General features: G+C 35.8%; 1 protein-coding gene across 6 annotated transcripts in view; it reads right to left on the reverse strand.

Annotated features, from left to right (window-relative positions):
* LOC105487734 (kelch like family member 5) overlaps positions 1-27,787 on the reverse strand; it is an 81,324-nt gene that overhangs the window by 47,219 nt on the left and 6,318 nt on the right. For 3 of the 6 annotated variants that reach the window (XR_011621352.1, XM_011751359.2, XM_011751361.3), the window contains exons 1-3: positions 24,130-24,276; positions 15,776-16,252; positions 2,701-2,883 (exon numbers count right to left, since the gene is read on the reverse strand). Coding sequence is in view for 5 of the 6 variants with exons in the window: in XM_011751359.2 (XP_011749661.1) it covers positions 2,701-2,883; positions 15,776-16,158 (566 nt within the window). In the remaining variant the exon portion in view is untranslated. Of the gene's footprint in view, positions 1-2,700; positions 2,884-15,775; positions 16,253-24,129; positions 24,277-27,787 lie in introns of those variants that run through there. The other 3 variants (XM_071093727.1, XM_011751363.2, XM_071093728.1) reach the window with 3 other exon arrangements.

Consider the following 27,787-nt stretch of genomic DNA (forward strand, 5'->3'; position numbering starts at 1 on the left):
TGTTCCACTTTAAAGGATCACCCAGGTAGCTATGTTAAAACAGAATGTAGGGGCAAAGAGTGGAGGCAGGGAGACCAGTTGGGAGGCTTTTGCATCAGTCATCTAAGTGAGATGTTGATGGCTCACACAAGCATGGCAGGTAAGGTAATGAGTTCAGTTTTGGAAATACAGAATTTGAGGCGCTTCTATGAAATTCAGGTTGAAACAGCTTTTCTAACAAACCCATGTTCATAACCTGGACTTTCTGTCACAGTGTATAGTAGTATCTCAATAAATGAATGCTAATTGAGTCACTGAAAACTGTAATACCAAGCCAATTCTTCCTAATGATTTTATTTCCACTTCGGAAAGTTTTTTATTTTTTTTTATTTCAATAGGTTTTTGGGCAATGGGTGGTGTTTTGTTACATGAATAGTTCTTTAGTGGTAATTTCTGAGATTTTGGTGCACCCATCCCCCAAGCAGAGTACACTGTACCCAATGTGTAGTCTTTTATCCCTTACTCCCCTCCCACCCTATCCCCTAAGTCCCCAAAGTCCATTGTATCATTCTTTTTTTTGGGGGGGCGGGGGAGACAGAGTCTCACTCTGTCGCCCAGGCTGGAGTGCAGTGGCATGATCTTGGCTCACTGCATTCTCTGCCTCCCAGAATCAAGCAATACTCATAACTCAGCCTCCCAAGTGGCTGGGACTACAGGTTCACGCCACTACGCCTGTCTAGTTTTTGTATTTTTAGTAGAGATGGGGCTTTGCCATGTTGGCCAGGCTGGTCTGGAACTCCTGGCCTCAAGTGATCCACCTCAGCCTTCCAAAGTGCTAGGATTACAGGTCCTGAGCCACCATGCTCGGCCCATTGTATCATTCTTTTTTTTTTTTTTTTTTGAGACAAAGTCTCACTCTGTCGCCCAGGCTGGAGTGCAGTGGCATGATCTCAGTTCACTGCAACCTCCATCGTCTGGGTTCAAGCAATTCTCCTGCCTCGGCCTCCTGAGTAGTTGGGATTACAGGCACCTGCCACCACGCCTGGCTAATTTTTGTATTTTTAGTAAAGATGGTGTTTCACCATCTTGATCAGGCTGGTCTTGAACTTCTGACCTCGTGATCCACCTGCCTCAGCCTCCCAAAGTGCTGGGATTACAGATGTGAGCCATCACGCCTGGCCTCACTGTATCATTCTTATGCCTTTGCATCCTCATAGCTTAGCCCCCACTTATGAGTGAGAACATATGATGTTTGGTTTTCCATTCTTGAGTTACTTCACTTAAGTCCCCAGTTCCATCCAGGTTGCTGAGAATCCCATTATTTCATTCCTTTTTATGGGTGAGTAGTATTCCATGATATATGTCCACTCTTTATCCACTCGTTGATTGATAGGCATTTGGGCTGGTTCTATATTTTTGCAATTGAAAACTGTGCTGCTATAAACCTGTGTGCAAATATCTTTTTCATAACTTCTTTTCCTCTCAATTGAAAGCTGGTATTGCTGGATCAATTGGTAGATCTACTTTTAGGTTTTTTTTTTTTTTTTTTTTTTTTTTTTTTTTTACTTTTAGTTCTTTAAGGAATCTCCACTGTTTTCTGTAGTGTTTGTACTAGTGTGCATTCCTGCCAACAGTGTAAAAGTGTTCCCTTTTCAGTAATATCTATGCCACATTGATTATTTTTTGATTTTATGACCGTGGCCATTCTTGCAAGAGTAAGGTGGTATTGCATTGTGGTTCTGATTTGCACTCCCCGATCATTAGTGACGTTAACCACGTTTTCATATGTTTGTTGGCCATTTGTGTATCTTCTTTTGAGAACTATCTATTCATGTCCTTAGCCCACTTTTTGATGGGACTGTTTTTGTTTTTGTTTCTTTTCTGATTTGAGCTTTTTGGTAGATTCTGGATATTAGTCCTTTGTTGGATGTATAGATTGTGAAGATTTTCTCACTCTCTGTGGGTTGTCTGTTAACTCACAGACTTTCTTTTGCTGTGCAGAAGTTTTTTAGTTTAATTAAGTCCCATCTATTTATCTTTGTTTTTGTTGCATTTGCTTTTGGGTTCTTGGTCATGAAGTCTTTGCCTAAGCCAATGTCTAGAAGGCTTTTCCCAATGTTATCTCACTTTGAGAATCATAGTGGTGATTAACAATGAACAACTGAATACAGAATTATAAGAAAATGAATTATTTTTTATTAAACAGTTCTTTTCCTTTTCTTACTTCAAGAAATAATATGTAATTTGTAGTAAAGGCTTTTTTTCCCTAGCACTGCTTTTCATACTTCTTGGAAATCAGCAAACAGAAATTGGGATAGATATGTCTATTTTAAAAACTCTTAAGACTTTGTGCTACTCCACTTCACCAGCTTTTCTTCTAAATCCACAAGCTTTAACTGCCATTGAGTTTACTTAAAGTATTTAATAGGTAGAATATCACACAAAAGCTTCTTATAGTAGCTGAAGTCTATACCAAACAGTACCAACTTATCTGAAACTAGTATGTTTTGTTATTGTGCTTCTGCGGCAGGACAATGACCCTTTTAGGATCACCAAACATGTAATAATTTCATATGCACTGTTTTCTTGATGGAAATTCCATGAAGATGGAAATTCCCCTTCGCCAAAACATAATAGTCAATTGAAGTAGGTTACCACAATACACATATCTAAATTACCGAGGAAATACTTAACACATACAGAAATATAGAAAACAACTACCTGTGAGCTGGAATTCTGCGATCACCAGCGACCAAAATTACATCGCACAACTGTTTATGTCTCAAATAGTTTTCCATTTTTTTAAATGTTTGTTCAGCATGATTAAGGGCTTGGAAAAATTCATCCGATGAACATGGCTCCATAGTATGACAGGATGATAATGTCTGACTACTATTGGAAGTCCTGAAAAGAAAAAAAATACACATTTTGAAATATCACTGTCACATTAAAAAGATCTTTGCTATTAAGTCCTTTGAAAGCCTTCAAATGTAATAGAAGAAATCATGCTACCTATCAATATTAATGTATAATCATTCATTTTAGTCTCTTAAAAATCAATGATGCCTTAAGTTATGATTCCTGTAAACACTGTAAGTGAATTTAAACTATTAATTGCTACACGTATTCTTTGTAGTATCTTTTTGTAAGGTCTTTTGTCTGTTAAAGCCAATGTCTCTGCTGAAAAAGAGCGAGCTATATTCATATTGATAACCGTATCTCCTAACCTTGTATTTAAGGATATAAGAGATAACTCATCTTTGAAGGCAGAAAGGCAATTAAATTATTTTGGAGATACAAATTCAAGTCAAGTTCATTAAAAAATATATTGTCATAAAAACAGTGTTATAAATAATTCTTTTGGTTCTCTGTCCAGTCCTCAAAAGCCCAGGTAATCTATAACTTATATTACAGGTTGAAAGAATTTGATAGCCTAATACAGCTGTCTAAAAAATCATTTGAAATTTCTAAATTATAATTTGAAGAGTATGAGTTCTGAGTTCTATGTTCTGTTTTCTTTCTTTCTTTCTTTCTTTTTTTTTTTTTAATGGAATTTCACTCTTGTTGCCCAGAATGGAGTGCAATGGTGTGATCTCGGCTCACCGCAACCTCCACTTCCTGGGTTCAAGCAATTCTCCTGCCTCAGCCTCCTAAGTAGCTGAGATTACAAGCATGCACCACCATGCCCGGCTACTTTTGTATTTTTAGTAGAGATGGGGTTTCTCCATGTTGGTCAGGCTGGTCTTGAACTCCTGACCTCAGGAGATCTGCCTGCCTCAGCCTCCCAAAGTGCTGGGATTACAGGCATGAGCCACTGCACCCGGCCTTATGTTCCATTTTCATATGATTTACTGATAAAAACTGTGAAAAAGCGAAAAGGTTAGGACTAAGAATGAAGTCCTGAGCACACATTCCTCCTCACTCTTACCCCCAGTTCTCCTCTCCAGGATCACTTAAATCAAGTAATTAAAGTCGGTTGGTTATGCAATTAACTGTAAAACCACTGACTGTGCCATAACTTAGTTCTCATTTCTCATCAGATCTTCTTTTAAGGATATTATGGTTGTGATATATGCTTTGTTGAATCAAGTCCCACTATATCTTAAGATAATCTTGTTAATATAACTAATAACCTTATCAAAAAAGAAAAAGTCATCATATTTCTTACTTTTAAAGTAAAGGGAACTGAAGCCAAGGAGATTAAGTGCCTTGCCAAGAGTCAGAGTTCATTCATGGCAGAGATAGGGCTATCACAGAAACTGCTATGTGTTCACCAAAACATCCCTTTTTCCCCCTGAGAATATAGCTAAACTACATTTCCCAGCCCCTCTTGCAAATAGGTGTGTTCTTATGGAAATGAACTATTACATCACACAGTTCACCTTAAAGTGGCTAAGAACAGGTATGGCTTTTCCGTATTTTCTTTCTCTATCCATAGGTTGAAGGGAGAGGACTGAAGACTTAGAAAAAGGAAGAAGTAAAATACACAAAAGATCACTAAAGCAAGAACATTCACATTGAACTAAGATTTATCTGTTTTAGAAGTTAACAATGCCTTAACTGATAAATATTCTTTCCTAAATCCTCCTAGTCTGATGTATTTTCAGTACCATACAAACATGGGCATCAGATAAATGCCCTTGGAAGATAATTGTCAGTAATGACAACAGAAGTCAAACGTATATTGTCTAGAAAGGATGTGTTGTACACTATGAATATTACTGGTGTAATGACTTGGAAAATTCAAGTCAAGTAATACTCGACTTCACATTTAAGATCGTTATTATAAAAATGGGTTGAATAGTATGTAATTACATATTGTTTATACAAATAAATGAGAATTAGAAACTATTTTAAAATTTAGGAGACAGCATAACATAAGCAAAAAAATAATAGTGGTTTTGATGAATAATAATTTGAAGATTTTGCAGTGGCTCACGCCTGTAATCCCAGCACTCTGGGAGGCTGAGGCGGGTGGATCACAAGGTCAGGAGATTGAGGCCATCCTGGCTAATATGGTGAAATCCTGTCTCTACTAAAAATACAAAAAAAAAAAAAAATTTAGCTGGGCATGGTGGTACACGCCTGTAGTCCCGCTACTTGGGGGACTGAGGCAGGAGAATCGTTTGAACCCAGGAGGTGGAGGTTACAGTGAACTGAGATCACGCCACTGTACTCCAGCCTCGGCGACAGAGCGAGACTCCATCTCAAAAAAAAAAAAAAAAAAAAAAAAAAAGAATATTTAAAATATTTTTTGATAAAGTTTTATACTGTTAAAATACTGACAAATGATTATAAGAGCATTAGTGACCTGAGGAGGGGAAAAAATTATAGTATCTAATTTTTATAAGCCATAAATTCAAGAACAAGTAAATAAATCAAGTACTTCTTTCTTAAGGCTCCTATAGTTTGTATCACATTTCTTGTACTTCATGTCAAATTATAAGTAATGATTAAACAAATAAATTAGTTGAATGTTTCTTGAGTGATGAACTGCCATCAACTAACACAGATGCTAATCAATGTTAAAGTTCTGAAAGAACAATGGAACTTTGTAATACTATCATCATTGTTATTATAGGCTACTTCTGATGTTGGCATATGCCCAGTTAATAATTTTCTCGTCAAGAACTTTCAGAGTATTTTGGTTCAGATGCTGAAACAAGTCAGGATAACCGGGGAGCATTTCAGTCTCAGTGTTCAAGGCCTCATACCCTGAGACTGATTCAATAGGTCTGAGGTGAGATTTGAACATCATATTTTAAAAATAATTTTATTTTCAATATTATTGACAAATAACAATTGTATATATTTATAGGGTATAATGTGAAGTTTTGATATGTGTATATGTGGTGAACTGCTAAAATCAGGGTAATTAACAAATTCATTACCTTTAATATTTATCCATTCTTTATGGTGAAAAACATGTAGAGCCCTCTCTTTTAGCTATTTAAAGCCCTCTCTTTTAGCTATTAACCATAGTCACCTTCCTGTGTTCTAGCACATGAGAACTTGTTCCTCCTAATTGTAACTTTGTGCACACTGACCCAAGTCTCTCTTTGGCACTCCCCACCCTCAGCCTCTGGTAAGCACCTCTGGTAAGACTTCCTTACTCTTTTTTCTCCTATTACATCTTTTGTTTAGCATGTAATAGGAAAAGAGAATTAAGGAGGTATTGGTGAGCGATTAAGCCCATTTTAGGAAGTTCTAGAGCTGTGCTGTCCAATACAGTAGCCACTAGCCCCATGAGGCTCTTTTAATTTAAATAAAAATTTTTAATTCAGTTCTTTAGTTGGACTAGTCGTATTTCAAGTGTTCAACAGTCTCTCGGGGCTGGTGGCTACCAAATAGGATGGTACAGATATGGAACATTTCCATCAATGCTGAAAGTTCCATTGTGCAGTGCTGGTCTAGAGTCCTATAGACCTGGGTTCAACTCTCACTCTGTCACTCACTAGGTATAATTCTGGACAAGTTATTTAACTTCTCTAAGGCTTACTTTCTTTAACAGCACAACAGAAATAATACATAGTGCTGTCTTTTAGGGGATCCCTCAAGAGAGGATTATTAAATGATGTAATGCATGCACAGCCCTAGGGCAGATTAGTACACAATCGAGGAAAGCTACTGTTAGTAGAACCCTACTTTTCAGTGGCCAATGGGAAGGCCTGTAATTATAGTCTTTTGTCTTTATATAATGTTGTTTGGATGGTTGTCTTTTTTAAAAAAATGATCCCTGGTATTATCATTTTTTATAACTAAATTTCATACTTCTTATTTAAAATGGCTTTTAGTAAACATCCTAACCCACAACACAAATATCCAGGAATAGGCCATTCCTGAAGCATTTAAAATATATTTCTCTCTGATTTCTACTTGATCTTTTACATAACAACAGAGGAAATACATCTAACATCTCTGCTTAGTTTTACTTATATGATACCACTAAGATAGTAAATCACATTTCAAAAAATTACATAAGATCATTCAAATCTTTTATATTAGACTTTCACTGTAATGAATACATTGCTGAATATTTCTAGTCTACAGGGAAACATTTAATTTGCAGCTTATGTCTTTCTCTGCAGTAGGCAATGAATTTTAAAGTCAGAAAAATGCCTAAACATAGAAAAGAGGCAAGTATCAAATAGAAACAAGTCACTAACTATTCACAGAGCAACTACTCTGCATTGCACCAGTTAGAAACTGGGGGAATGCTAAGAAAGATATTATTCCCTAGTGAAGGGACTTGGAATTTGAAGAGTCAAGCTCCATATCTGGAAAAAGTGAATTAGCAACTCTAACCCTTGTAATTCCCCAGATTTTACATGTGCTTACATGTACATGTGCTCACACAATATTCACCATGACCAATACACCTTTTTATTATAAACTATTTAGATCCTTTTACTTTTATCGCCAGAATTTACACTAGAATTTCTTAACGGAGTAATTTTTCAAAAGAAGTTTTACAAATTAATTTATAAAAGTTATACTGTCTATGATTATGAGTAGGAAAAAAAGCTCTTTTGAAACTGTAAAGAGTCTGTTTGGCTCACTCTCTAGGGAAGTGATTTACTCCTAGTTTGTGGCATTCGGAACTCATGTTTTTGCAGAAGTGTGCTTACTATATTACGAATCTTTTGTCATCTTTTACAAATATTGAAAACTACAAGGTGCAAGGTATAGGCTAGCAGTCTCTACATTTGATACATATCCTTTTCAGTATACTTTTAAGCATGTGCCCAAATATATATTTACTAATTTATAAAAGATATAGATGCCATTGTACAATTTTTATATAATATACAGACAAAAATAGAAATTTAAAAGACAAAATGTAAACAGAAGCTTTTATATATATTTTTAACCATTACTCCAATTGATCATCTTGTGCATCTTTAATTGGAGTATAATTGCTATTAGAATACAGAAAAGGCGAAGATCAGTATGGGCTAGTGTTTAGAAAGTCAACAAGTAGTAGGTGCGAATTGAAATATGTCTTGACATTTAGATGGGTGAGGAAGAAGAGGAGACAAGGCAGTTGTGTAAAGAGAAATAGTAAGAGCTAAGGAAAATGGACGTCTTCACCCTTTCCCTCCTCAAGAGAAATATATTTTGATTTGGAAATTTATAGGGCATTCTTCCCCTGGGATAGTGCCAGAATATCTGTGGTGAAGAGAGTTAAATGCTGTTTATAAGAATCCAATTTTCTTAAATAATAACCAGTATGAAGGGGAAGGGAAATGGACATTTTTATACAATGCTGATGAGAATTAAAATAGAAATGTTCCTGAAATGACTTTGAAAATACAAATCAAAACCCCTCAAATGTGAACATCCTTAGGATTTTGTCCAAAAGAAAGAATCATCAATATGTACAGAGATCTAGCTACAGGGAGGGTTTCTCACAGGTTGTTTCTAATAGAGAAATACTAGAAACAATCTACATTCAAAAAAAATAGAATACTGGTTAAATAAACAAAAGGACAATCCAAACACGGAAGAATGATGGAGCCATTTGAAAAGATACAGAATATTTAATGGCCTAGAGAGCTATTTAGTGGACATTGTTTTTGCCTATCCAGCATTCCTTCTTACGGTAATAAAACCCATCTTTACTTTTTCAGAAACCACACATTCCCTGCCTCAGTCTACAGGGAATGGTCAGAGGTGTAGAAGCCAATGAGGCCTGGCCAATAAGAGTATTGTATCTCCTGGCAATAACAATTGGTTCAGGTGGGCACAGGACCCAAACAAGACCAATCAGAGTCAACTTCATGATGTTTGATCACCCTCTTGGAAAAGTGTCACTTTCTTTCCATTGAGCCATTGAGCTTGCTAAGCTGACAAAAAGTAAACTTGGAGCTGTTAATGGCCTTTCTGCTACCACACTGAGAGACTACCTGAGATGATGGCATCACAAAGGAAAACAGAATTTAGAAATAGAGAAAAATAGATTATTGGTGTTATTTGATCATTTGGATCCAGCCATGTCTAAAGCTAGACTCTATCCTTGGACTTTTTATTTATGTGAACCAAAAATTTCTAGTTTTTGTTTAAGTCAGTTTGATTTGGGCTTCTGTCATTTTCAACCATGAGTTCTAATTTACAAACTTACATTAGGGCAAAAAAAGCAGGCTACAAAACAAAAGGTACAATAAGATTGAGATTTTTATTTTAAAAACACATACTATACATGTATAGAAAATATAACAGGACACTTCCTCAAATTAACAGTTGGCATTTTGAGGTGGCTGGGTAGTTGATGATTTTTACTTTTTCCATTTTTACTTATCTGTCTTTTCTAATGGCTCTATGGTAAAATATATATATATATGAGATAAAAAATATAAAAATAATATAAATATGGTAAAATATATACATAAGGTAATAGGGAAAAATTCACTTAAAAATTAGATCTAAAGAACTCTGAAGCATTCTATTCAGCCATCTTCACTTCCTGCACTCTGTTGATTATAATCCCAGATCCATTCTTTATATCTACCACAGTAAATGACTTTTAGCTGGAGACATGGCTACCCAGGGTGAGACTGTATTTCTGAGCCTTCTTTGTAACTAGTTGTGGCCATGTGACCAATGAATATATGCAGAACTGATATGTGCAACCTGTGTCGCTTGCTTAATGTCTTCCCTTTCCTCTCTTTGGTCCTTCCTACAGGTTGGCATGCTGAGGGACAGCTGAGTAAGCTTCAATCATGCAGAAAAGACAACATCATACAGTAAGGAGAAACAATATAACAGGAACCTGGGTCTCTGAATGAACTCATGAAGCAGAGCTACCTACCCGCCCTGGGCGACTTGCCCACCTGTGAGGTGAGAAATAAACTTCAATCTAATTTCAGCCACTGTGTTTATGAATGTCTTTGTTATACCATTTTAGCCTATGCCTTACTAATATACTTCCTAAAGTTAAATGAGCAAATTATGTAGTTATGTAGCTATCTACGAGGTGTGTGTGTCTACACACCATCATTTTCATGCCCAATATATCTGATTCTAAACACTTAAACCCTCACTCTCTAGTTCCAAGTGAAACACAGGTAAAATAAAATGTGAGTGATAAATGGCATTAAAGACAGATTTTCTGCTTAAACAATTTGGAGTTTAAAAGGTCAATTGTGTAACTGTAGGACCTATCCTTTTCATATGCCGATTCTTCAGCTTTCCCAGGAGTTCTGGGAACTATTATGATTCAATAAATTCCTATTTCTGGTTAAATCATCCGGTCAACTTCAGTTGCTTAAAACTAAGAACTCTGATGGATACAGCATACAGATAGCCTTCTGAGGGTTCATGAACTCCTTGAACCCTATATGAAATATTTCACACACACACACACACACACACACACACACATAGTGTTTTCTGGGGAGAGGTTACATAGCTTAAGTCACATTCTCAAAGGAGTCCATGATAAGATGTGGGCATATATGTGAGAGGGGAGACAATGCAATATTGTCCTTTCCAGATACAAGTTCATTATAAACTTCTCTGCTACCGCTGGAAACACATTTTTTTTCCATTATAGGATTTTAACTTAAAATTGAACCAGAATTAATAGACCGGATCAAACAATAAGATGCAGAGACAACATAAAGAGGGTCCAGAAAAAGGAGAATGCCCATAAGGAGTGGTGATATTATGCAGATAACCTCTTGCTGGGAGGGGAGGAGGACCTATGCCTTCAGGATGAGTTGAGGAGTAGCAAATCAATTGACCAAAAAATAAAGAGTTTGAGATATCTGCAGTGGAAAGAGAGAGAGGCAAGCAATCAGTAAGATGGGTTAGAAGACCGTGGATAAAGAGTTATGGGGCAAGGTGTGGTGGCTCACGCTTGTAATCCTAGCACTTTGGGAGGCCAAGGTGGACAGACCACTTGAGCTCAAGAGTTCAAGACCAGCCTGGCCAATGCAGTAAAACTCCATCTCTACTAAAAATATAAAAAAATTAGCTGGACACGGTGGTACACGCCTGTAATCCCAGCTACTCTGGAGGCTAAGGCAGGAGAATTGTTTGAACCCAGGAGGCAGAGATTGTAGTGAGCCAAGATCCCACCACTGCATTCCAGTCTAGCCTGGGTGACAGAGCAAGACTCTGTCTCACCAAAAAAGAAAAAAAAAAAAAAAAGACTTATGGGTGAGTCATATGGGTGAGTCAAGAGATTATACCTGTAACCTAGCCAAGCTTGCCATTCTCAAGAACTAAAAGAGAATTAACTGAAGAAAGGTGAAACTGGTTAGAATGAATAATTAGCTACACGCTATAGCTAAACTCTGTGATTAAATGAATAGTCACAGGTATGTAGGCAATATATTAATAGTACAGTGTTTGTTAAGAGCATGACATCTACAACTTAATTGTTTGAGTTCAAAAATGCAACTATTTCCAAGTGATCAAGGTCAATACCAACAGTGGTAAGTCAGATTAACGGTGTGCATCTTTGATATGATGTGATAAAAATGGCATTTTATCTCTGTGGTATTCCTCCCCAAAGCCCATAACCTCAGTCTAATTATGGGAAAACAAACCTCAATTGAGTAAGACATTCTACAAAACATCTGATTAGTATGATTAGTACTCCCAAAACTGCCAAGGCCATCAAAAGCAAGTAAAATCTAAGAAACTGTCATAGCCAAAAGGAGGCTAAGGAGACATAATGATTTAATGTAATGTGATATCTTGGATAGGATCCTGGAACTCAAAAGAGCATTAGGTAAGAAACTAAAGAAATGTGAATATAGTATGGACTTTAGTTAACAATAATGTATCAACACTGGTTCATTACTAGTAACCCATGCACCATATTAACGTAAGATATAAATAACAGGGGAACCTGGATATGGGGTAGATAGGAACTTACTGTAACATATTTGTAATTTTCCTGTAAATGTAAAATGGTCCTAAAAAAATAAAGTTTCTTTTTAAAAAATGCAGTCATTTCACTTACTAACCTTGAGCAAGTTACTTAGCCTTTCTGTGCCTCACTTGACTCATCTATAAAATTAAAATTAGGTTGGTAACAGCAGCAACCTAACTCAAGAATGTGCTGTGAAGACTAAATGAGTTAACATAGTAAAGTGCTTAGAATAGTGCCTCACAGTTAGGAAGCACCTGTTTAGTATCAGCAATGATTATTTGTTAACACAGACGCTCCTTAACTTATGATGGGGTTATGTCTGGATAAACCCAACAAAAATCGAAAATGCACTTTCAATTTAGGATATTTTTTCAACATATTGTGCGTTATTAGGTCGCAGAATGTACTGAATGCATGAGGCTTTTCCATCATTGTAAAGTTGAAAAATTTTATGTCAGGAAGCATCTGTACTTGTAAAGTGCAGTAAAATTGTATGCAAAAGGAGTAAAAATAGCCTGATGATATTAAACTCTAACTTTATAAATGAAATTGAAATAAAATTCCTCCAATTGAAAATATGTCAAAAATTACATAATTTCAAGGTCAGTAAATCAAGGGAAGTATAAACCACGTTTATACTATGGTTACATGTTGGGCCACCATATAGATTTTGCTAGCCCTGGTATGAATTCATCCTCAATTAAGGATCTAGGATCCTATTGCTCACATAAAAGGTGACAGCTCTGTTACTGAAGGTCTAAAATTCCTCATGTTATAAGAAGACTAAGTCTGTATTTTAATACCAAAGTAATGACTTAGATGACTCTCATGGAGAAAAGGTAGCTAGGCTACAGAGGCAAGGTCAAAGTTAAAAGGCAAGAAACTTTTAAATCACTTAGGTGGATGGTAGTAGAAATTACCAGAACTCTAAGACTCAGACAGACATCTTTCCTTGTTAGAATACAACTGATAAAACATGACCAATATATGCTGCCTCTTAATTCCTGCTTTAAACTGTCCAGATCCACCGTGGTTAATGAGATTCTGAGTATGTAAAACCACTTAGCTGTCTTCCCCTTTTTCTAATAACTCAAAATTTCAGTTTAAGTTCTGAAATTCATGTAAATATTATGACGGTTAAAACAAGTAATTAGTATATCATATGTATTTCTTCATTATGTCTTTAACATTTTAAGATATCAATCTGTAGTATGCTCAGAATGTTTACTACATATTTACTATATATTATTTGCAAAATATTATATAAGAAAAAGAATTGTTCCAAAGTTATACAAAAAAAAAAATTGATGAGGCCAGATGTGGTGACTCACACCTGTAATCCCAGCACTTTGGGAGGCTGAGGTGGGCGGATCACTTGAGGTCAGGAGTTCAAGACCAGCCTGGCCAACATGGTGAAACAGTGTCTCTACTAAAAATACAAAATTTAGCCGGGAACATGTCTGTAGTCCCAGCTACTTGGGAGGCTGAGGCAGGCGAATGGCTTGAACCCGGGAGGCAGAGGTTGCAGTGAGAAGAGATCGCGCCATCGTACTCCAGTCTGGGTGACAGAGCAAGAATCCGTCTCAAAAAAGAAAAAAAATTGATGAATGTCAGTGTGACATTAACAGTGACAGGCTTTGATTTGTTTACAGTAGATGAACAACTACTTAGAGAAGTCTGACTGCTCACTTAATCAAAAAGCTGAGTGCAAATAAATGTATCTTTATGACAAGGTCAAAGACTCAGCCAGTGCGTTGAAGGAAAATATAAAAATCAGATCTATTTAATCTAGAAAAAAAATAGAGAAAAAGAATGTACACACAAAGGACTTTTCTAAAATCTTCAAAGTTTGTTTTTTTCCTTATTTGCAATAAGAAGATTGAAATTTCAAACCATCCAAAATATTAAATTGCTTTGAAATATTTCCCCTCATATCTAAAAATTAAAAACATTTTGTCACAGTACATTTTATTTTTGAAATTTTATTTTTGGAATAGTTTGGTCACTGAAGATGTAAACTGTCTACACCCGTTTTACTTTGATGAGTCTTCTTGAGTAGCATTTTTTAAACAACTTCATTTATTTTAGATTTTTTAAAATGTGATTTTATTTTTATATCTCCTATAAATTAAAAATGTCAATTTAAAATTATTGAAGAATGCACATAGCAATCTCTCCGTCAAAAAAGGATAATCTTTTTATTTCATAATGAATAGCCCACCAAGATATTTCTGTATGCATACTAAAGAATAGCTTAATTTTATTTCAGTAATCATTAGCCATGCAAACTACCTTTGTTGTAAGGAATTATAGCAACCAATGTGTGTAAAATTTTTCCAAGATTACACATGTCTAAAAATTTTATATTCACATTATAATTTCTCCAGTAGAGTTTCTTATGTTAAGAGTTTCTTATGTGATTTTACTTATGTTGGTAAATAAATGTTTTATTTTTTTAATTTTGTTAAAATATTCTTGATATTTTGATTTTCAAATGAAACATTTACTGTTTGGTTCTCCACAAAAATAATGAATCTTTTACTATATAAATTGTTCTCTTTATGGCAACAAGTCTCCAAAGAAAATACAAACAATGAAACCACATTAGCTCAAATGATTTCTAAATTAAATTATTAGTGGCTTCTATTCCCTTAAGATAATGCCAAGTCATGAACTAATTCAAAAAAATTTAAATTAAATACACTATTTACCTACATACAGATATTCCCCTCTCCATTACACAAATGATGACAGATGACTAGAGTATACATTTTTTATCCTTCCAATTCCACATTCTTAAGGTTAGAAGAGGAAAAGGTGGTAAATATCCTCAAGTAAGCTATACTTAAATATATAAATTCATTTTGTCTCAATCCATATGATGCCTACATCATTAATAACCAACTTACAAATTACAAGTGTTATCAAAAGCTGCACAGAAATTTTAAAAGAAAAATATAATAATCAAATTAGACAAATGATGTTATTTGTGCCTTTAAATATTTAGAAATATTTTTGAATGAAGATGGATGAGAAAGATGACTTTCATGTTCTAACTTGTTACATAATCTTATTGTAGTTTAAACTGATCAATAAGAAAATCCATTTCAAAGATAAAGCCAGATTCCAAGAAAAAGGTAGATAAAGTCACTATGAAATTACCAATTTTTTCCTTTATTTTTTCTTCTAACTGATTTCCCCTTCTTCCTGTCCCCTTTTCACCAGATAATCACATCTAGCCCCTCTACATTTCCTTAAACTCTCCTGAAGGAATGTCCTTCATTTCCTTAAATAGCACACATTTCAGTGAAAGTGAAGGTAACAGGAATTAGTAGCTGTCATCTTAGAGACATGTTACTCAGTATTCTCTATATTAGTCTGGAGAGCTGTAACACAGACAGGACAAAGAGAAATAACCATAAGAAAAATATTATTGACAACTACGATTGTGTCAAAAAATTGGTAACTACAATGTGCATCTCTTTGTAGAACCTTTCCTTTTCATTAAATTAAAAAATGACTCTATAATCTGTTATAAACTAAAATGTCACATAAAATTTCATACTATAGAAATGTTTTCTGTAGTTTTGATATGAATATAGAAGGTTAATGAATGAAGCAAACCACAGGCAATGATACAGGAAATTGCTACTGTATATTATTTTCAAAGCTGAGCCAGATCTATATATAGAACACAAGATATTTCAAAATGAATGCTATTTGTTGTCTTTGTAATTTTACAGAATATTAGAACATTAAAAAAATCCTAGAAGTATCACATGTTCATACCAAGATATATGTGTATGCAGATGTACATATACAATCAGATTTTAAATAACAAATATTAAATTATTTAAAAACATTATAGAGCTATACCCCCACACCCCTTATTCTAACAGTAAGAAAATAATCAACCTGCATGAACTGGAATCAGATTCATTTTCTTCTTCACTAGTGCCATCATCCACTTCTGGTCTATCCAGCCAATGTGCACCGCCACAATCTTCTGCTGTAAACTCAAATGCAGGGACTTCAGAGGTGGATGCCATTGGCCAAGAAGGTGAATTCTGAAAATCCAGTTGGCTGGACCTTCGGTAACCAATTGAAGCCAAAGGCAATTGTAGGCTACATGGATCTAAAAACTTTCTCCCACCGTTTGCGCCAGTCTGTCCTCGGTTCCAAAATTCTCCCTGCTGGCTGTCAACTGTAGAATTAGGAGATGATGCTTGATGGCCAAACCACCTCCATCTGATTTTCAAAATCTGTTTCACATCAAACTCTTTACGAGAACCAGACATCCTCAGAGAAACCAAGTGATCGTCTAGGCAACGGGCAAAAAGCACTGCACACAGATTTGTGCATCCAACCAAGACAAGAGAAGTATATGCCCTGCTGTATACAACAAAAAGATGTAAAGGAAAATAAATCACATTTTTATATATATCTACAATTACTTTTATGCCAATATATCAGATTTTAAAGAACAAAGGATAATGAATAAAGATGAAACACGGTGGAACATTCCGTTCAATCAGAGCAAACTCTCATCCACCTATCCTGAAGCAGCTAGACCACTTTCCTGGCTCTCCTTTCCCATACTGACCATTAGGTCTCACAAACACTGACAGCATTCATTAAAGTCCTTTCAAATGCAGAACACCACCCCCTTTTTCTTAAACCGCAAATGACAGAGACAGAAAACACTATCCCCGTTGCAGTATCTCAGTCTCCGCTGCTTACTATATTAACTCTTTTATTGCTGAAACTCTATAGCATTTCCCTTTGTACTTAAAAATAATCACTTTAAAACTAAAATGTTTCTATTTCTAAACCAAGTCCCTAAGTGAAATACCACAAAACAAGTTTTTTAAAAAGCATTTGTAAAATTAGATGAGTTATGGTGATTTTTCAAGCTGTGCTCTTTGGGTGGGGAATGAGGAGGAAAGGGGAGTACAAAGGTGGGGCTCCAGATTGTTGCCTTCACCTCTATCTTCTCCCTTCATAAAACAAATGGATCTAATTAATATAGTAAGATCCTGGGTAAGATTTCACTTGGATAAAGAATAATAAGTCTGAAAACTACAAAGGATCAAAAAGTAACAAATACTATTTTTCAAATAAACTGAGGCCAGGAATTCTCTATAAGTAGAAATGGGCCACTGCCAGTTAGTATAATATCCAAATGTCTATGACATTACTTAGGAAAAGGAAAGTGCAGCTCAAAAAAGCTACCAGGGACTGGGATGGGACTATTGGGTGTACAAGTGCCCTAATGGTGCCCTCTGTTGTTAGCAAAACAAACAATGGTTTGAACATGGTTACAGTTAAGGCAAATTAATAAAGCAAATAAAAATAAATCAAACTAAAAACTACTGAGTAGTTATTGTGAACAATGCAAGGTACTAGGCATTGTCAGGGACACAGAGATATATACATCTTGGTTCCTAACCCCCAAAATAATTAAATCTAGCTATTGAACCAAATACAAAATATTTGATAAGGTAAAATAAGAAACATTAAAATGCTGCAATATTAAAGTGTGATCTATCAATGCAGAATTTGAGTTTTCAGGGTGCTCCGAATTTACTCCTTTATCAATTAATTCTATACAAAAGGCGATGCCTATGTAAGCTGACCAAAAAACAAAAACTACTTTGGAGGTTTACAAAAATATTGTGAGGCATATATCTTAACCTCACACAACTCTTTAGGAGAATACAAATTATTCAGAGAAACAAGAATGAGAAGCATAAAAAGCCAAGTACAATTTCATGCTAAATAATATGGGGAAACATAAAAACTGTATGAAAGAAAGGAGATATCAGGATGGCAATGGATGGTATGGGCCAGTTTCATTAGGGAGAAGGCTGCTAAGAATAGTAAAATGTTGTTTAGGTAGAATGACAGATTTCTATAGAAAAAGATTCTAATAAAAGCATGAGGTGGGCATATCTACAAGGAAGAAGTGGGAAATAATCAGTTTGATCAGCCAGCCATACCTAATTAATTTTAAGGTGTAGTAACAGATGAAGTTAGATGAATACAATGAAATAAAATGCCTTGAGCATGCAGCAAAGGCATTATTGAATGGACTGTTGAACAGGACAATGTTTTAGAAAATTAACTTGGCGGTACTGTGCAGGACGCATTAGACTGTGAAATGACACTTTTCCCTCTCCTCTCACCTTTGTCAGACTCCTTCTGATCAACACCTTTCTAACTTCACTCTACCTATCCAACTTTATTTCTAACTATTTTCCAACATAGACACACCACTTCATCGGTCAAGGCAGTCTACATTATGGTGTTCCCTCGTTTATAACACTGTTTGCCTTCCAGAGAAACTCTGGTTTAAAAAACACACTTCATCCTTCAAGGTTTAGCTCAGGCACTACCATCTTTGTAAACACTTCAGTTACTCTAAGTAGGTGTTTCTCAACAAGGGAAGCACCAACCTGCTCCTAAAGGCTTCTGGAAAATGGGTAGTGGTGGTGGTAGATTTTTAGTTGTTGGAATGACCAGAGAGTGCTATAGGCATTGAGTGGGCAGGGGCCAGAGACAGCAAACATCTGGCAATGAAAGATACCTTTATTTTGTCAATCCTCCTCCACTCATTCCCATGGTAATCATTGTTGACGCCAAGCTTGGTACATACAGCCTTTCACACCTCTCTCCATGTTTAAAAATCATGGACAAACTTATATACACATATATAGGAGTTTTTGCTATTGCTATAAGACAGATCATATTGTATTCATCTTTTAGCATTTTGCTCTTCTCATCTAATTTTATATATACATGGAAATATTAATAATCTTTTTAAGAGTTACATGATATTTCACTGCTGTAAAAAAACAATTTATTAAACTATCTCCTTGCTAATGGGCATTTAGGTTGATTTCAGGTTTTGGGGTTTTTTGCCATTAAAATAATGTTGAAAGAAACATCCTTGTGAGGCTTTTATATCTACAGAATTTATTCCCAGGAGTGGACTTGCTGGGTTGAAGGTATGTGTATTTTATTTTATTTTATTTTATTTTATTTTAAGACAATCTAATTCTGTCACCCAGGCAGGAGTACAGTGGTACAATCTTGGCTCACTATAGGCTCCATCTTCCGGGTTCACGCAATTCTTATGCCTCAGCCTCCTGAGTAGCCGGGACTACAGGCACGCACCACCATGTCCAGCTAATTTTTTATGTTTTTACTAGACATGGGGTTTCTGGAGTGCAGTGGCGTGATCTCAGTTCACTGCAACCTCCGTCTCCCGGGTTCAAGCAATTCTCCTGCCTGAGCCTCCTGAGTAGCTGGGATTACATGCGTGTGCCACCATGCCTGGCTAAGTTTTGTATTTTTTCAGTAGAAATGGGGTTTTACCATATTGGCCAGGCTAGTCTTAAACTCCTGACCTCAACTGATCCACCCGCCTCGGCCTCCCAAAATGCTGGGATTATAGGCGTGAACCACCGTGCCTGGCCATATTGTCTTTTTAATTTTAGTCATTCTGACAGGTGTGTAATGGTATCCCATTTGGTTTTCCTTAACATTTTCTTCATTATTAATGTGGCTGAGTAACTCTTCATGTTTATTGGTCATTTGGATATCCCCCATGAAGTGGCTATTTAGGCCTCTATTTTTTTTTTCTATTAAGTTATCAATCTTTATCTTCTTGATTTGTAGTTCTTATATTTCTGATATTTCTTTATAAAAAATATGAAGTAAACTTAAACATTAATGCCTTTATGGAATGAAATTCAGCATTTACTTAAAAAACACCTTTTCTTCTGTTCCAACAACTTTCACCAATATAAAATTATTTTGCCCCAAAATTTATCCAGCTCTGATGACAAGTATTTCCCAGGAAAATTATTTATAAAAGATCAATATGTATTAAAAACCATTACATTGTTAAATTATCAAAATGGTCTTCACTGACTACTCTCTGTAAACTAGACCCTTCATCATTCACAAGCCCGCTGACCCTCCTAATTTTTTTCATAGCGCTTACCACCACCTGGCATATTAGATGTTTATTTGCTTATTGTCTTTATCCTCACTACAAAGTAAGCTCAAGTGGAGCTTTGTTTTGGTTATGACTGTAATCCCAGCACTTAGAATAGTACTTAGGAGACAGTAAGTGCTCAATAAATATTTCTCTAATGAATACATAAATTATTCAACAATTATAAGAGCAATAATAAAATCCAACAATTGTAAGAGCAATAATAAAAGTAGATACTTATACTGTCTATTTTTAAAATTATAAAATAAATTAAGAATCTAATTTTAATATTACAGACACATTTACCTTGGTGATAAAATCTTTTTTTTTTTTTTTTTGAGACAGGGTATCACTGTGTCACACAAGCTAGAGTGCAGTGGCTCGATCTCAGCTCACTGCATCCACAACCTCCTGAGCTCAGGTGATCCTTCCATCTCAGCTCCCAGGTAACTAGGACTACAGGCACCCGCCACCACACCTGGTGAATTTTTGTAGAGCCAGGGTTTTGCCATGTTGCCCAGGCTAGTCTTGAATTTCTGAGCTCAAGTGATCCACCCACCACAGCCCACCAAAGTCCTAAGATTACAGGCCTGAGCCACGGTGCCTGGCTGGCAAAATCATACAGTATTTTTTCAACTTAGGAGAAAAATCACAATGTTATTCTAAGAATTTCTTTTTTCTATTCATTCTTAAGGCATAAAATTCTATCACTTGAAATCCAATGGCTAAACAGCAGATGTCTTTTCAAGTGGACACACTTTCTTCAAACTAATTACAAAATTATATTCTGTACCTCTGATTTTATAACCTTGCTTTATTTCAGGTTAAACTTGAGATACAAAAGCTCAAGTATTATTTAAAATAGACAATATGTATCAATTATGAATACATTTTTCAAAATGTAATTAAAGGACCCATGTGCAATTTGTTTCAAAACTGCTCAAATCTTAGTCTGTGAATTTAAAAGATGACACTATTCAGTATTACAATAGAAACACTGAAATGTCATTAAGATAGACTGAAGGTGAGCTAACTTTAACAGCGTGGCTTTTAAAGCTATGTCTTTACTCAATTTAAATCATGGCTATTTGGTAGCTAGTTTATATTACTAATCATCATTACATCAATCTCTCTTCACATAGAGTTTTTTAGGTAACAGTATTTATGGCTCATCAATTTTAATAAATCTATTTCTAAAGTTTTAAGTGTGCGATATACACTGCATTAAAAAACATCAAGAATTTTACCATACTAACCCAGCAGCTCTCACCTCTCTGTTTTTCCTCAGTTATAAAAAGAGTAAGTTGCATTGCATGATTTTGAAGAGCCCTCCAAAGTTTAATAATTCTGGGATACTTTTTAAACTTTGTCAAATTAGGTCTATCAGAATTTGATTTAAAATATTTGAATATTAATATAATTCTGCCAGCATGTAAATTCCCTAACACTTAAAAATGTATGATGGTGGAAAATTTCAGTTAATTATTTACCCTAAATGATTTGAGATCTACTTTTACTAAACTTGATTTTAATTCTAGAAATAACACCAGATATTCTGTACTGCTTCTCCATTCTCATAAAAAGCAAACATTATAAATGTAAAAAATATACTGTATTTCTATAAATGCAACAAATCTTTTGTTCTGTAAGCAGAACAAAATGCAAAGATGAGGAAATAGACCACAAAAATCAATCAGGACAGGGACCACTATATTCCTAATAACCTGTACAGAACATGGTATTTAAATCATTTTTGAATTTAAATTTAAAAAAATGAATAAACTAATGGCATAGACCTTGACTTGAATTCATTTTAAAATCCAGCAACAGAGCGTCTGGAATGAAACTCCTACTGAATTAAGAAGAGGTAAGTATGTCCTTTATTTGGGTGAGGTTGAGGTTTTTGAGGTGAGGGTTTAGAAATATACCTCAAGATTAATTTGGCAATGGTGAAAAATGGATTTGCGAGGGAAGATACCTCGTAAGGAAACCAGTCAGAAAACTCTACCATGTGAGAGGCACAGTTCAAACTTGACTCAAAGCAACAAGATCTGAAAGGGTGGTGGAAGTTGAGGATATTACAGAGGCCTTATAGGATGGCTGTGGCAAACAGAGAGGAAAAAGTCAAAGATGACAGCATTTTCAAGTTTGAGTGACTGGAAGAAGAATACTAAAATTAACACAAAAAAGGAGGTAAGAATATTGTTTCAGGAGGATTGAGTGCGGCTTTAGACATGTTTGGTTTTAACTATGTATCAAGCAATCAAACAGCTAGGATAGGATCTAGAGCCAAAAATGAATCTATTTAAGAAACCGGAAATTTAAAGTGTGAACAAGTGAGCCCTGGGTTAACACTGGTTATCTTTGTATTCTATTCACTCAATACCACAAACACATGGCACCAAAATGTCTTCTGTAATAAAAAACTTACAGTTTGAAACACAAAACTAAGATTTCTAGCCCAGTGTTAAATCTTTCACTTTGTTAAAAACAACTGGGAAATACTTCTAATTTAATCAGTAAATGAAAATTTTAAAATGTCAAATTTAAATTTAGGCTGGGTGCAGTGGCTCATGCCTTAAAAGTGTTAAATTTAAGTAAATGCTAAATTTCATGGCATAAAGGCATTAATGTTTAAGCTTACTTCTTATTTTTTATGAAGAAAATATCAGAAATATAAGAACTACAAATCAAGAAGATTAAAAAAAATCCCAGCACCCCTGAGGGTGGATCGCTTGAGGTCAGGAATTCGAGACCAGCCGGGCCAACATGGTGAAACTCTGTCTCTACAAAAATACAAAAATTAGCTGGATACAGTGACGTATGTCTGTAGTTCCAGCTACTCAGGAGGCTGAGGCAGGAGGATCACTTGAACCTGGGAGGTGGAGATTGCAGTGAACCAAGACTGTGCCATCACACGGTCGCCCAGGCAACGGGCGAGACTGACACACACACACACACACACACATAAAATTTAAATTCAGTTGCATTATACCAAGAGATCTGGCTCTACAAATCACATGGTAGACTGAAAACTAGGCAGTCAAGAACTTTGATATATGCTCAAAACTGAAGATGACTTCATGGTAAAAGCCATATAATACAGAGATTTTATTTCTTTGTGTATCCTAAATAAATCACTGTAATATATATCTATAAGTATACATTTATGAGAGAAGATCAAGATGAAAAAGATCAAGGCAAGAAAAGTAAATGAAGTAAACTTTAAGCTTTAAACTAAACTATGCCCCTTTACCATATCACTTACAATGCAGGAACTGACATTAAATTTAAAAATTATAATACAGCATGATGAAGCTACACACAGAATGCATAGGATAAGCTAAGATAGCAAGGCAAGCTTAGACAGCTGCAGAGGTCAAAGATTGATTTCCAGTCAACCTGGAACTCCGAGTACAGTGAAAGCCCCCTTTTCAGATGAAACCTACAGTTGGTCCACTAAAGAAAAAAGTCAATAATCATAAAAATAATATATACATTCCCTTAAAGATGTTCTTTTAACTTGAACATATACATGCACATTCATTTGTAAATCTTTTTATATAGGGTTAATACCACATATTTGATAGGGGTCTCCTACTGAGTTTGGGTCCTTTTTCTTGCATAAGTCATACCCATAATGATCCATCATCTATGATTTCCACTTAAAGTTTCTATAAATGGAAACAGAACTTAAAAGCACTTCTGAAAGAATATGAATACAGAATCCATTAGACCAGTGGTCTGTCCACCATAGGAAAACTTGTGCCAGACTGTAAATTAATGCATTGCTTTCTTCAACGAGAAAGTCTCACCATGAAAACAAAATATCTGCTGAACCAGTGTGCATTAGTTTGCCTAATGTAGTTAATTAATATTCTAATGTGCGCTCCTTATATCCTTGAGGACCCCTAATAGTCTGAAGACCAGGTAGCTGGTTGATGGCCCTTGACAGGCACTGCTTTAGACTTTGATGACTTCTTCCCTAGTCTCTTACAATTATCCAGCCTTTATCCAACTTGATAGAATTTTTTAAATAACTCATTTACAGAGAGGCATCGCAAAGCATTCAACCTAATTTTCACAGGAAGAATGATCTTTTCTTTACATTTTCATCAATTTATATGTTTACTAATGTTTTATAATTACTATAACAAGTATAATTGTTAAAAACAGGTTTGTGAATAAACAGAACCAACTTCTGGTAAGTACTCAATTCAACGAGTAAGCAGAGATGTACAGGTCAGCTACGGAGCTGCCTACTTACCCATGAGTGTTCAGTTGGCCTGTGGTATCAGTAAGTACACTTTACAGAAGAGTGTGCATCAGGTTAGAGCTACAAGTCAGTTCAGAAGTAGTTGGTGGAGAGTCCTTCTGCTGTTATTTTCCCACATTATCACTTATTAATGGTAGCCTAAGTGACACAGCAGAAAGAGTCTGAGTCAATAGCTAAGCCACTCACCAGCTAGCTGTATAATTTGAGCAAACCATTTCACCTCTTTTGTCTTCAGTTTTCTCTTCAGTAATAGGATTAAGTGGCATATCTAAGTATTGAGTAATGGTCAGGATTTGTAGAAGCAGCTACTATCTCTTAAGTGCCCAAATGAGCACAATAATATATAAAATACTTTAGACTGAGTGGGGCATTTTGCTGTCAGAAACACTCCGTCAAACAGGGGTCATTCCTGCCCCCAGCCTGCCACTCCTTATAGACGAAGATATTGAAGTAAGATTAATTAACCTGACTTAATACCTGTATCTGGTGAGTGGCAGGGTCCAGGATGGACTCTAAAAACCATATACTTTCAAATACACCACACTGCTTCTTCCTTTCAAAACAAGAAGTATTCTCATTCACTACTCACAAACACCTTGTGGGGCAGGTAGAGTAGTTGTGAAAATGAGGAAGTAGATTGAGAGTATAGTTGACTTGGACAAGGATAGATGTCTAGTAGAGAGTAGCAGAGCAGACAAATTCTTTGCCGATAATATCTGACCAAACTAAAAGCAAGTAAGACACAGAAGTGGGGGAAAAACAGAGTACTTAAGGAACACATGATTTCTTATATAACAAAATATTCAGTTCATCATAACTGCAGTTAAACGCCAAATGACATTTATTCACCAAGTACAAGTGCCTCACAGATTTCTCCCTACTTAGCACCCTCCCAATTTCTGCTGCTGTTTCTTACAAAGTATTGGCCTATAGTAACATCAAAAGAATCGTTTTATTCCACAACTACCTATCAGTACTGACACCTGGTAGTAAAGCAAGGGACATTTTAAAACTCAGCTAAATTAACATTATGTAGCCTTTATTTAAGCTCACCTGTAAAAGTTATTACGGTTGATACTACTATGGTATAACAAAATCATTACTTTTGAAAATAGTCCTTTGGCTTGATGACTGGTAAAAAACAAGGTTCCCTTGCTATCCACTCCCTAGATTTTTGTCAATGTAAGTATATATTTGCTGTGCACAAGGATGAAAACTGTAATATCATTTAAAAAATGATGGAAAACCACTGCTAAATTCTTGCCTGATCCATTATGGTTGGCATGTGCTGAGACACCCAATTATCTTATGTGCCATAAAAAGTAACGATCTGGATAACCACAAATTTGTCTTTTACTGACTTCAACCAAATCCAGAAGTGCTTCAACCAAATCCAAAGATATGTGTTTCACCACATAGCTTTATGGTGATGGAGGTTAAAAAAATTTTTAATCAATCAGTACTCTCCAGTCACAAGTATCATCAATTAAAGTTGCCTGTGCTCTCTGAACACATAATAAGCCAATCACAGATCAACTTGATTCTGCTGTAGGACCAATCCAGATTTTATAAATTATATATTTTTGTTAGAACAGCATAAGTCAGGTAGGGAAAGGGTAGTAATGGGCAGCATGAGCAATAAAGAGGAGAAAATGTGAAGCACTGTTTCTCAATTGCTCATAATTAGAAATGGTTAATCACTACAAATGTTAATTAAACCAGTTAAGCATTAAACTGCCTAGCTTGCCCTAAAACTAGACCCAAAGAAAAGCCACCAATAACCTGTTCAATAATTTAACTTCAGCAAAAAGCAAAAGGAGGATGTTAGTGGTCAAATGGAGATTAGTGGAGATCAGTCGAGGCTAGAATTTCTTGGTGTTAATCATGCATTAGATTAAATCCAATGTTCTTAGGAGGCACTTCAGAGTAGTCCTCCCAAACTCCAATGGGGGGAAAGAGATGACAAATAAATTTAGGACAAACTGATTCAGGCCGCTCCAAAGAACCATGCGGAAACCAGGCGAGCAATTCTAAACTCCTGTGGAGCAGAGACTTGAGTATTCCTGTTTCCTGCTTATCAAAGAAATAGCTCCCCAAAGAAAGGCAAATATTAAGTAGAAATGAACCAACCAACCTCAAGTCTAAATCCTCTGCTATTCTCCACGCTATCGCCAAAGTAGCCTTCTAAAGTGCAATTCTTGACTACATCACTCTACTTAAAATGTTTATCTTTGTTTGTTTTCGATCAGCTACAAGATAAATAAAAGCTAAGATCTTTAGCATGGAATTCAGGATTTTTAATGATCTAGTAGTCTTGCCTGCCTTTCCAGGCTCACGTTCCTCTCAACTTATTTCACTTCCTTCATCATAAAAAGGAGTAAATGGGCCGGGTGTGGTGGCTCACGCCTGTGATCCCAGCACTTTCGGAGGCTGAGGGGGGGGTGGATCACGAGGTCAGGAGTTCAAGACCAGGCTGGCCAATAGTGAAACCCCATCTCTAGTAAAAATACAAAAAATTAGCTGGGTGTGGTAGTGGGTGTCTGTAATCCCAGCTACCTGGGAGGCTGAGGCAGGAGTATCACTTGAACCTGAGAGGCAGAGGTTGTAGTGAGCCAAGATTGCATTACCACACTCCAGCCCAGGTGACAGAGCGAGTCTCCATCTCAGTAATAATAACAATAATAATAATAATAAATTTAAAAAGAGTAGAAACACACTACATCAAAATAAGCAAAAGAAATATTATGGAATACTTCTTAATGAAAGGCACTGCAGATAATACAAGTATGAGTAGAGTTAAGCTTCAGTTAACCCTTTTGGCTCTGTTTCCTGGCATCTGTAAAACTAGGTACCTCAACTATGTTACTAGATAACACTACTTATAGTAAAAATGATCCCTGTGATTAAATTTGCATCAAGACTCAGGAACCATAAATGAACCATAAATACCTCATAAGGAAGCTATAGCTTTGACTTCCCTGTGATGGCTCTTTTAATTAGCATAGCTTTTACAGAAGAACCCTGGAAACTCAGTCTATGGAGTTTGTGTTAGAGTTACTGGCTCCTGTGGGATGTGTTTTGTTTTGTTTTGTTTTGTTTTTAAGCTAAGGCAGCTCCTGCACCACCTAGCGTGAGCTTCCTCTGAGGTGCTGCCCAGATGGCTATGAGCTGCCTTCGTGGACTGCTGTGAAAATCACTCCCACTGAGGAACATTTGATGCTGCCCTGCTGGCAAGCTATGATTCCTGTCTGATAGCCTTCTGAGTAAACAAGCTTTCTGAACTTGAAGTTTAGTTAAATCCAAGAAAACCCCTCCATTTGCACAGCAACAAGTGTCTAAGAGTCTTAATATGACATTCCAGACATTCTTCAGTCTAAACCTAATCTCATATACAGCTTTTACTCATCTTTTGTTTTTTTCCTGGGAAATCCTCTTCAGGTAACATATACCACCTCCCCATAGTTAATCTCTTCAGCCACTGCTGAGGTGAAGCTATAGATATTTTTCAACCATGAAGGAGATATCGCATAGTGTGAAAATGCAAGGGAACTATGCTAGTGAAGCTAAGTAAACAAGTCTAACAGAAAATGATAGAAATGTATTGAGAATAAAGTTAGATTAAATTGGTGAAGAGATATGGTAATAGCAC

Source organism: Macaca nemestrina, chromosome 3, assembly GCF_043159975.1.
Source record: "Macaca nemestrina isolate mMacNem1 chromosome 3, mMacNem.hap1, whole genome shotgun sequence".
Taxonomy (NCBI): domain Eukaryota; kingdom Metazoa; phylum Chordata; class Mammalia; order Primates; family Cercopithecidae; genus Macaca; species Macaca nemestrina.